This window comes from Barbus barbus, assembly GCF_936440315.1.
Source record: "Barbus barbus genome assembly, chromosome: 10".
Classification (NCBI taxonomy): Eukaryota; Metazoa; Chordata; class Actinopteri; order Cypriniformes; family Cyprinidae; genus Barbus; species Barbus barbus.
This window is the reverse complement of record NC_136738.1, coordinates 30,477,601-30,489,866: the sequence shown is the minus strand read 5'-3', so window position 1 is coordinate 30,489,866 and position 12,266 is coordinate 30,477,601. Positions and strand designations below refer to the sequence as shown.

The following is a 12,266-nucleotide window of genomic DNA, read 5'->3' as shown; positions in this document are numbered from 1 at the left end:
TCAGGCACTTCATAGCAACAAAATCTCAAAAACAGCAGAATGATATTTATACACAAAGAAGTTTGTCCTCACTTACAGAGTTCCTCAGTAAGCAGAGCTCTGCGTCTGTAGTACTGAGCCCAGAAAACAGTATTTCTCTGTCTGGATTATGTGCAAAGGGCCAGACCTTGACTTAAGTACAGCCATGCATCATTCAACTGTATCTGACCGTCCTTCAGGTTCTTCTTTAGGGGTCATCTACATTTGTAATAACCACACTGTTTAACTGCATGTGTCACCCAAAGAATTCTGAATTGTATCCTCTCTAAGAGTAGAGGAGGTCACCCCACAGATTTCATTACGCCCTTGCTCTTTACTGACTACAGCCAAACATCTTATTCCATTCAGTGTATGTATCGAGTTCTTTCTGTGATATGCTGGGCTGGATTTTACAAAACACATTCTCAAAGTCTTGGTATGACACTGGTCTCATCTGACCTGGCATCATTCCGGTAAGGTCTGCACCGGACATGCCATGGAGAGGACCAACCATGGCCTCCTGGCAAAGTCGGACCACATCCAACCCGGAGAAGCCGTCTGTCCGCTGAACAAGCAGCGCAACCTCTTTGTCGCTGAGGCAGTAGTTGTGCTGTGAGAGCAGCTGGCTGATTATCTGGTGTCGAGCGGTTGCATCCGGTAAGGGGACGAGCAACCGCTTTACAAAGTACCTTCGTAGAGACTCATCAATCTCTTCAGGTTTGCTGGTGGAACATACTACTAGAACATGTTCCTCTGGAGAACTTAGAACTCCATCGAGCTGAAGGAGGAGTTCACTCTTGATTCGGTTCACAGGACTTTCTTCGCTCAACTGGGCAGACAACAGCAGATCTACATCGCTGATGAAAACCACCGAAGGCTGCCGGCAGCGAGCGACAAGGAACGAGGCCTGAACGATCTTCTCGCCCTCTCCAAGCCATTTTGTGACCAGTGCGGAGCCACTAAGGAGGAGGAAAGCTGCGCCAAGCTGACTGGCCATACACCGTCCGAGCAGAGTCCGGCCCGTGCCCTGAGGTCCAAAGAGAAGGATGCTGCGAGGTAATGTGGCCATACCGCTGAACATGTCTGGCCTCAGAATAGGCCACAGGACCTCATCTTTGATGGTGGCTTTTGCCATCTCCAGTCCAGCAATGTCACTCCAATCCACAGGGGGTGTCTGCTGCAAAATCTCAGTGGTGACCATCTCTACCAAACTAGCATCGCTGTTTTTTAACTGCTCCTCAGCAGGGTGGCTGGATGAAGTGGCAGTGCCAATGGAATGCGGGTGATGCTGTCTGTTGTCGTCACCGTGGTCACTCAAAACGGGGGAACCAAACTTTCCAAATGACTCGCCTGGTCGCAGGGATCCCAAGGAGCCTTTGGAGGATCCGTAAGAAGGAGGGGTTAGTGCCCTGCCAGACTGGCTGCCGAATTTCCGCTGCTGATCCGGTGGCATTGACTGCTTTGTGGGCTTAAACGCCAAAGATGATGTGTCAGCGTTCCTCTCAAATCCATTCCCCCTGGTTGAGTCAACAAGACTGTTGTCTGGCATTCTGTACATGGGGCTTTGAGCAGAACGCTGCTGGCTATAGTTGAAATTTCCATAACTGGAGTCCATATCTCCCTGGCCTGTCATGTAAAACGCTTTCCTTTTCAGTGTGTTGGCCGAACTGCCGTTCAAAGGTGTTGGTGCAATTGGTGCATGGTTGTGGGACTGGTAGGAGTAACCGGGAAGGGTGGAAGGGGGTAGGGGAGTGGGGGCAGCAATGCCTGAGGGCAAGTAAGCTGAGGGAGGGGGTGCTCCTCCTGGGCTGTAGCCTGGGGCAACAGCAGTCTGTGGGGGATAACCTGCTGGAGGGTAATTGTAACTGGAAAGATTGGGGGAACTTGCATTGTAGCTGGGCACTAGGGTTGGAGGTGGCGGAGGTGGAGGCTGAAGGAGCCCAGCGCTGTGCAATGGTGAGGGATGTGGAGACGGGAGAGCTGGTGTGCTTTGCCCGCCGCTGTAAGTGGAATGCAAGTACGAGCCATTGTAACTGCTAGCGAATTCCTGAGAGGGGATCCCCGAGTGCAGTGCAGAAGACGCATGATTCCCGCAGTTACTGCTGGAGTAGCTGGGCTCGCTCAAGCTACTCGGCACCCCCGTGGAGCTGCCGACACTTGCCGTAACATCTGGAGGAGGCAGGGCGGGCGTCATGCCAGTCTTACTTGCAGAAACCACATCTGCAGCACAGGTCATTGGGTAGATCCCTTCCTGCCATGCTTCGCTCTCCGACTTGCGTCCGTTCAAGAGTCCTGGGGCACTCTCGGAGTATGAGCACAGGAGCGCCCGCTCGCTGGGACCCTCCAGGATACCAGAATACTTCTCTGCGTACTTCTTCAGAAGGTTGGAGGCCGTCAGTGCTGATATATCGTCATTGGCCCAGGCATACTGGTAGGTCCGCTGCAGGTGTCCGCGGTATGCCTCTGCTTTATGTGCGGGGGAACGTGTGGTGGATGAGATGTCAAAATGTTGCTCGGCCCACTGCGCATGCTCTGGGGTCCACTGCATCTTTAAGCCTAAACAATCAACAAAGAAAAACAAGCACGTGTGAGAAACTTGCAGAGAAACTATAACGGAAGTGGTCATGTGACTTAGTGTTGATGGGTAGTACAATTTTTTGTGAATTTTGAGCCAAATATATGTTTTGCACAGTTATGGCTTGCAAATGTTAATTACATAATGTTTAAAATACATTTTCATGCATATATTCTGTTTTGAATTTTTTTTTTTAGAGAACTGTAAATATTGCAAAAAAAAAAGTGTTATACAGAAATTAATGCTGGCCATTAAAAACACATTGGTCGACCACTGGGCTTTTCAGGGTTTTCTTTTTTGACACGTCAGAATCAGTGATCCAATAAGCAACTGCTATTGAAAAGAAACAAAATACACACAAACGGCAACAACAAGAGTAAAATATTATTTCCATTTTCCCCACATCCAGCTCTCCGAGAGTCTTGGCTTCATATCGCAGACACTGCTGACAGTTGGTATCGCAGGAACAGTGCAGATTTGGGCCTCCAACACCTGGTTAGCACAGTATAATGCACCCTGCACACAGCCGAGTGACACAGACATCGCAGGTCACTCTATAATCCAACTCTCATCTAAAGCAGTCCCAGACAGTTTCAAATCTGCTTCGAGGAGTGCAGCAAAGCAATCTCCCAGGCAGCGCTCTACTGCTTTCATCACACAAACTCACAGCACGGCATGAATTACAACAGCTTTCTGTCTGCCGCCCGCCCGCCTCCCGGAGCACAGGGAACTGGAAAGGGGGAAAAACAGGCCTGCCTCCCTCTCGTTCGCTCTAATGCTCCCCTTTCTCTCTCCTTCTTTTACTTTGACGCTCTGGGTTCTGCCTCTCTCTTTCTCGCTGTCTTTTCTCTCCGCAGCCTCTGTCTTTTATTGGCTCCGGGGCTCAAAAGCCACCATCAAGTTTAATCCCAAACTCCATCTGCAAACACAAGCAGTTACATATGCTGTCATCTTAGACACAGCATGGGATTATCAAAGAGACATTTACTCAAGAGCCGACGGGATGACGGGGGTGGTCGCGCGCACACTCTCGCCGTCTGTAGAAGACTTCTGATGACAACAGCGTTCGGCCGCAGTGTCCAGCAGGCGTGTTATTGTGCACACACCTCCTGCTTATCTGAGCTTACTGGGCCTAAGCACTCACAAACACTATTCACAGCACAAAGAAGAAAGAAGATGTCACAGAAAACGACACTGTTTACGAGCTGTTAGCCATGTGCACACGTACCTTGATCGCTAAATTGCCTGTCAAATTGCCTAAAGGCTGTACCTTTTCCTGTACTCAATGGCAATTGGCTATTTAAAGCTTAACATACCTCTCAAAACATGATCTAAACAGATCACACTCCTTGTAGCATGTGCATCATAAATAAAATTAATCTGTTATCGGTTAGAATAAACAACCGAACAATTAACTCCAAAATTGATAGCTACTGTAATGCTAATGTTAAAAATAATAATTTATACACACACACACACACAATGCAAGAAGCTAAATATAGTGCAAATCTAGTTAAAAACAACCAGATTTTCCACCAATATAACAATACAGAGTTAAAACAATAATGCATATATATTTTAATAAAACATTTTAATATACAAAAAATGCAGCACCTGTGAACATTGAGCAATGAAACAAAATCATTTTAATTCATGGGAACGGACACTTTGAACAGGTTTATGGAAATTAATCGAACTCAAATGCTGCTTTCACTACTGAAGCTAAAATCTTTTTAAGGAGACAAAGGATCGTGAAACTACTCTAATTACATAGTCTTTCAGTCACTTAATGAGGAAATTAAGAGTTCACTGAAGTCACTGCATTTTGCAATATTACTTAATTTTGCACCGCCAGCAAAATCATCACAAATATAACCTAAATATTTAATATATCACCTAGCCCTAGGTGTATTTGCAGAGTCTGGGATGTCTACTCACTATGTCTCTATAAATAAATTCCCTTTGATACCCCATCAGTGTATTGTGTGTATATCAGAGCACTTTCTCAACAATAGAAGATGGGCATGTGGTTTTCCCTCGCCTGAATCCCCCAGCAGCCTGGCCAGACACCCCCCCCTACACACACACAGAGCTAATTAGCAGGATGATGCTGAGCTAATTGTGTTAATTTACAAGGTTTTAGTCAAAGGGATCGCTGCTTTGGCTGGCAAGGCTGTCAGGCCCGCGAGTTAATGACTAAGAAAGGCTGAAGACAAAGAAAGCTGGCAAGAACATGGCAGACATGCCAGCAAGCCCATTAATAAAGCCCAGGGATAAAACCAGCGCCGCAAATCTGGACAGATGTCAGTTCTAGCACAATTAGCAACTGATAAGCAATGTAACGCCTATGTAAGAATTGCTAGAAATAAAAACATTTCATTATCAGAGTCCAGACTTTCACTTATTCAATTTCCAAAAGCAGGTCTCTAGTGTGAGCATTTGTAAGTGCAAAATTGCTGCATGCAAATGTGAAAAATAAAATTATTTGGTGCAATTATGCCGATGCAAGTGACATGTGACATCTACATAAAAAATAATTTTTTCAACAGATCCTCATGCATTTAACTGGGCAGACAAATTAGATTTTACACACTGTGGTTTGCTGTTTTGTGTTGCTTTGCATCAAGGAAAACAAAAAGAAAATAAAATCTCCTAAATAAAACATTGTATTGGAGTACATTTTACAAGAAAATACTACTTCAGTCTTTCTACTTCAATGTTGCATTAGTAGTAACATTGAGACACTATTACAGTTTTAGGTTTTTCATATTTTCTTTTTTTAATTTCAATTTTACAAATGTAGTTGATTTTTATTTGTGCTGTGAAACAATTAATCGCGATTAATCGCATCCAAAATAAAAGTTTTTGTTTACATTATATATGTATGTGTACTGTGTATATTTATTATGTGCATATATATATAAATACACACACAGAGTATATATTTAGAAAATATCTACGCTTATATATTTATATATTCATATTTTACATTATATATAAATACATTTAATATATAAACAAAATTTTTCTTGAATATATACATGCATGTGTTTGCATTTATATGTACATAAATATACATAGTACACACTCATATTATGTAAATAAAAACTTTGGATGCGATTAATCGCGATTAATCATTTGACAGCATTAATTTTTAGATATTTCTATACAGTTTTTATTTATTTATTTCCGTTTTAGTTATATTAGTACATAAATTTAAACTAAATTATAATGAGAAATGTTTATTTTTTATTTTACTTCATTAATCTTTTGTTAATCTTCAGTTTCTTTTACTTCATGTAACAAATGTTTTTTTTTATTTTTTATTTTTTAATGGTTTTGATTTTAGTTTCCGTTTTAGTTAACTATATTAACCCTGGTCACTTGCCATTTCTTTGTAATTATTTATAAAAATTTACTAGCAACTTCTGAGTAAAAATAGTAAATCTTACATTTTTATCAGTGTGTTTACTACTGTATAGATCCAATGTCAGGTTAAATAAAATATTAAACATTCACTGACACACTGTAAAAAAAATAATTCCAATTAGTTTTCAACTTAAAATAATTTGTTACCCCGCTGACTTAAAATTTCAAGTTGACTAAACTAAAAATGTGAAGTTACTCAATGTTAATTTAAGGTACAACTGGAATATTTTAGTTGACTAAACTAAAAAATTTAAAATCAGAGGGGTAACAAATTATTTTAAGTTAGAATAATTTTTTTTTTTTTTTTTTTTTACAGTGCAAGAATTTTGACTGTGCATGTATAAAATATACCTGCAAACAAGAAATTTGATATCAGATTTGAGTATTTTTAAAACAAATATATGCTTGTAAATATCGATTGTTGTCCTTCAACAACCTATTAAACACCGAATGTATATTTGCTATCATCCGAGGACAAGCTTTCCATTTTTTTTTAACCGTGTAAAAAGCATGCGGCTGCAGCGCCGGCGAATATTACCTTGGGAATTCAGCGGTTCGACTATCTCCCTGCTTCTGTACATCCACTTGTTAATGCATTTATTACTCTTCTTTCATGTTCCACTTTGGAATATATTTATATATGGCTCCTCTCACAGGCAGGTCTTTGTGAGGAATGTGGGTGTTAACTTGCTCTACAACAAAGTAAGACATTTCAAGAGGTTGAAATCCTCCGCTGCGCACACAGAGAGATTTCAAACAATGCTCTCGTCTCGCGGTTTGATGGGTTTTATGAAACACACTACACTCGAACAAAAGAACAAATTCACTTGCCGTCACTATTACCCAGCCATTACAAAAATTAAACCTCTCTCAACAAGATTAAAGCAGTTGGAAATGAAACATCAAGGATTTATCTTACGAAGGAATAGCGAGTCGCTCTGGACACTTTGAATTGCAGTACTCACCTCATATGTATGTGCCAGTATTTGTAAATTGCTTCTATATGCTTACTTTGACCCTTCAGACAGTGTCGGCCCTATAGCTTGTTTAAACATGAATTGGGAGCTTTGTGCGACAGCACCGTTTGAGAAAGATTTGAGGATTATAATTGAACAATGGAGGAGGAAAACGAGACGCAGAGAGAGATGAATCATGTGTAGTCTGAGTTTCTACTCCTCTAAACCATCAGCTTCATTCCAGTCCATGCTGAGCTCAAGTTTCGGTTAACACTGACACAAACATAAATAACACAAAAAGCACATCCTTATCGCTACTAGAGGTATAAAAGTGTCACTCGGGCCTCTCTAATCTGTCATCGGTGAGCTCGCTAACTTCTAAGGGAACATGCCAACGAACACTCAACAGTGTGCTTCCTGTGACCATACTATAGTTACAATCATGTCGCAGTTCATAAAGTCTTTGTATATATCGGCTAGACATAATTCAAAGAAAGGCAACACTTTAATTCCTATCAGTTCAAAATGAGTGAATGCATTAACTAAGAATGAGCAACAATCATTCAACACTCAAAATCAACGTATTAGAAATGTTAAAATGAACATTAAGGAAATCAATACTTTGAAAGTATTTTTCCTTGTTAATTCATGGTAACTAATGCTAACTATGGAACCATATTATAAAGTGCTACCAAAATACCCAATTAAATATAAATAAAAAAGGTCTCATTTGTTAACATACAGTAACTACATTAGATAATGAACTAAAAATGTATACACTACTTCTATTGTATTTATTAATGTTGTTCCAAATCTTGACTTGTGAGGTTCCAGTTAGTTAGGATGCTGTCTTAGAAGGCAGCATGGCAGCTCACTAGGTTTAGGAGCAGAGCAAACGTCAGCCCTAAGCAGCAGTAATTCTTCTCTGTGTAATCTGAATAGTCATATAATCACTTGTATTTGTATTAAAGTGATGGTTGGAGCCAGCCTGAGGTCCCAAAGCACAATTTCCACTGATTGACTTCTCACAAAACCCCCTTTTGTTTAATTCACCACTGTCTGCTGGTCTACTTTACGGCTGGAAAATCTTAGATTACGCTGACCATTGTCACTTATTTTGGTGAGATGCAGAACAAAAGCTGGCAAGACTGATTGATCGCATGCGGGACTTCATTAGACGAGATATTCTGAAGGTGCATTGAATATATATATATATATATATATATATATATATATATATATATATATATATATATATATATATATATATATATATATATATATATATATATATATATATTTATTATTATTATTTATATATATTTATTATTATATATATTTATATTATTTTATTATTATATTTATTTTATTTATTATAATATTTATAATATTATAATAAATATTATTATATTTATTATTATTTTTATATTTATTATTATACTTTATTTAAAAAAAAAAAGTAAAATTTACAAAAATTTATTAAATATTATAAAAATGACAAATTAAAATTAAATGGAAAATATAAAAATATAAACTGATTCAAAATATTAATAAAAATGGTAACAGTATCTTACTGATAATAAAACACTTGCACTGGGTAGACGTATGTCAAACATAGACATCCTCAAAATTATTAACAAACCTACACCAAGTAAAATAAAATGACCCAAAATACAATATATAAAGGTTCACTTAAAGCAAAATGAAATAAGGTTTGTGTTGATAATATGTGAAGTGCATTGAATTATTGGCCATATATAATGGCCATTACATTCAAAACCAGAAACCACAATTGACTTTCAACAAACTTTTATTCTACTCAGTCTATGTCATTAGTTTTTTGTTCATGTTTGATTTGCAAGAAATTTTGGTTTCATTTTTTATGCCAAAAACACTGACTTTCTGGCTCCCGAAGTAGAAACCAGTCATTTACAATTACTCCAACACAACCACACAACGACAAAAACGAGCTAAACTTCAGAAAGATAATATTCAACTTTCTCTCCTGAACATCCAACAATTAGTTGATCTGAATGATTAAAGATACGCCATAATTCCTCACCTATTACAAGCTGAAACCTGACAGTAATTACTGATCATCTGTGCTTGTCTAATGGCTCTGTTAGTTCTGCCACTGATCAACACACTGAGTTTGGACGGCGGGGGGAGCGGGAGCGAGCGGCGATACACTGCAGTGTGTAATTTCAGACACTGTGATCATGGCCAATGAGACAGAGAAGCTGACCTTTTTCGGATCTATTAATCTGGCTAGCCTCGGCCGATTTTAAGCAAACAGCGGCGAGCTTGCGCTCTGTCTGTCCAATTTCCCAGTGCGTAAATTGGACAGCCGCTCGCACCATTCTCAATTCATTACTGTGCTGCTGAAAGGAAGCTATGAGGTGGCGGAGAGGTGTGTGTGTGTGTGTGTCTATCGACTAGAGATGTGCAGTTTGGTCATTCTGACTGCTCAAATACTCGGATAAATCAGACGAGTCCCTCAGTTCCATCTGAGCTGTATTTAAATTGTTAATTCATACATACCCATCAGACTGACAGCTTCTGCTGTTGTCTCACATCTTTTAGCATTTCAATTGTTTTTGTCTGGTTTTCCTGTTGAAAATATCTAAAAATCTATAAAACAACAGAAAATCAGTTGCGATGGTAAATTGCACAGGATATTATTTTAATAAATATATCTTGAATCGTTTTATTTCTCTTACAACAATGGCTTACATAGGTTTACACAAAAAAACAACAACTGGACAATGGGCTAATAAAAATAAAGTATTATAAAATGTTTTTAAGTCAGTTATTTCTATCTTTTGCTGTAGTGTGTCAGGAGGAAATATCAGTTTACATTTCCAAACATTCATTTTGCCATTAACTGTAATAATTCAGTGAGATTTTTGTCTGACAACAGCCAGTGCTCCACACAGAGATCAACATCTCCAACATTGAGGCAACATCTCCAAGATGCTTCAAGAAACCTACCTGCAAAGTTACCTTAAAAACTATGCACCGAGGGCAAAAGCTGCGTTAAACACAAAGGATGCTCACACCAAATGTTGATTTAATTTAGATAATAGAAGATAATTGATAAAGAAAATCTATTTATGCTATTATTTTTGACAGCATCCTCATTTTACAGCATTTGTACACAAGTGTCTAAAATTTTTAGCAGTACTAGCTTTGCACATTTTTTTTTTTTACACACACACACACACACACACACACACACACACACACACACAAAATGGGATAATTTGAAAGGCATTACATTTTAGAAGCAAATAAGTCTTGTTTTAAAGATGTTTAGATATTTTGACTGGTAATGACAAAAATGCAGAGAATTAAAATGACAATTATTAAAAATTTGTTAATTACAAATGTTATCAAATTTGTAATAGATATGCATCAGATTGCATGATCTTATTGCTGCTGTTTCGGGATCTTGCATCATATAAATGGAGATAAGATGCTGTGTTAAGTTAAAAATACTGTTCATTTATCCTGAATTAAATGCTGTTAATTCATTGCCGTCCAACTTTTAAGAAATCAGACTGCAAGGTACCGCCCCAAAATGTCAGTAAAACCAACCACAATTTTCACAAAAGGTTTGAAAATAAACCAATAATGAATAAATAAACCGCGACAAAGTCACTAAAACATTGACATGCAATCGTTTCTAGCAGAATTCCGTGGCATAAAAGGCCTGTTTTTGCCATTTCTCACTCTGGCGTTCGGTGCGGGTGGATGGATGCGGTTGCCCTAGGAGGAAGCTGTCATAATTGAAACGTGGCCTAATCAGACTCATTACCATTTTGGGCAATTTGCACCACCAAAGATGCTTATTAGGTAACTGTGTTTAATAAAGCGCTCTTTAGAAAGCTAACAGTAATGAGCTCTTTAAAGTCAGCTCGGAGTGTGATTATGCCAGTGGAAGTGTTTAGCCTGCCGCGCACAGACTGCTACATTTAGTCTTGTGCAATGTCATAATTAAGCCATGCAACCTGCTTTCACTGCCTCACAATGGATGCGGCTGCGGCCTGTAAAACCCGGGAAAATATTTATAATTACTGTTCATTATAGCCCAGGGATTTTTATCTGCGGATGTAAACACAATTATGAGAGCCTCTTGCTTTCATGTGCCTCAAACAGAGGACTCCATATGACAAGCGTGCAAATAGTGTGGACACACATTAATTACATTTATAAATAAAAACAAGCTCGTGTTTTTGTTTCAGCACTCTACTGATCTCTCTCACACACATGCCTTTTCTCTTTCTCCTCTTTTGGAGCGAGTCTGGGATGTGCTTCTAATTCAATCGCTATCATTATGGCAATTCATCTTACATATCAACTTAAAAGGTAATTTGAAAATCCATGTCGTCCTCGTTCAAATGCTGCCGGAGTCCAGAGGTCATCGTTTAGCCCCTAATTTACTCAAGAAATTTAGTCAAGGCCCTCTAACTGCTGTGGAGCGCACGATTTTCCTGACCGCGGTGGAGGACAGTGAGGGAAGTTTTTTAATTTTTTTTATTTAACGGTTGCATTTCCAGTTGGGCTGGACGACATAATGAGTATTTATGATATTAGTAAAGATTCTGACAAAACAAAATTAAGCAACATTGTGAGTAGTAGTAGAACATTATAACAGTTGATAGAATGATAGTTAAAATGATAGATAGAACGATAGATAGACCGATAGATAGAACAAATGTTAGAAAGAACAAACAGAACAATAGATAGAACGATAGAATGGAACGATAGACCGATAGATAGACCAATAGAATGATAGACCGATAGATAGACCAATAGAATGATAGACCGATAGATAGAACGAAAGATGGATAGAATGATAGACAGATAGATAGAACGAAAGATGGATAGAATGATAGACCGATAGATAGAACGAAAGATGGATAGAATGATAGACCGATAGATAGAACGAAAGATGGATAGAATGATAGACCGATAGATAGAACGAAAGATGGATAGAATGATAGACCGATAGATAGAACGAAAGATGGATAGAATGATAGACCGATAGATAGAACGAAAGATGGATAGAATGATAGACCGATAGATAGAACGAAAGATGGATAGAATGATAGACAGATAGATAGAATGATAGACCGATAGATAGAACGAAAGATGGATAGAATGATAGACCGATAGATAGAACGAAAGATGGATAGAATGATAGACAGATAGATAGAACGAAAGATGGATAGAATGATAGACCGATAGATCAAATGTTAGAAAGGACAAACATTAGAACAATAGAT

At 38.7% G+C, this 12,266-nt stretch overlaps 1 protein-coding gene across 1 annotated transcript in view; it reads right to left on the bottom strand.

Moving 5' to 3' along the window:
• Positions 1–352: 352 nt before the first annotated feature.
• LOC306876541 (fidgetin) overlaps positions 353–12,266 on the bottom strand; it is a gene marked incomplete at its 3' end in the record, with an annotated part of 53,747 nt that continues 41,833 nt past the window's right edge. The window contains exon 2 of the mRNA XM_079427818.1: positions 353–2,574. Coding sequence (XP_079283944.1) covers positions 353–2,566 — 2,214 coding nt within the window. The 5' untranslated portion in view covers positions 2,567–2,574. The remainder of the gene's footprint in view (positions 2,575–12,266) is intronic.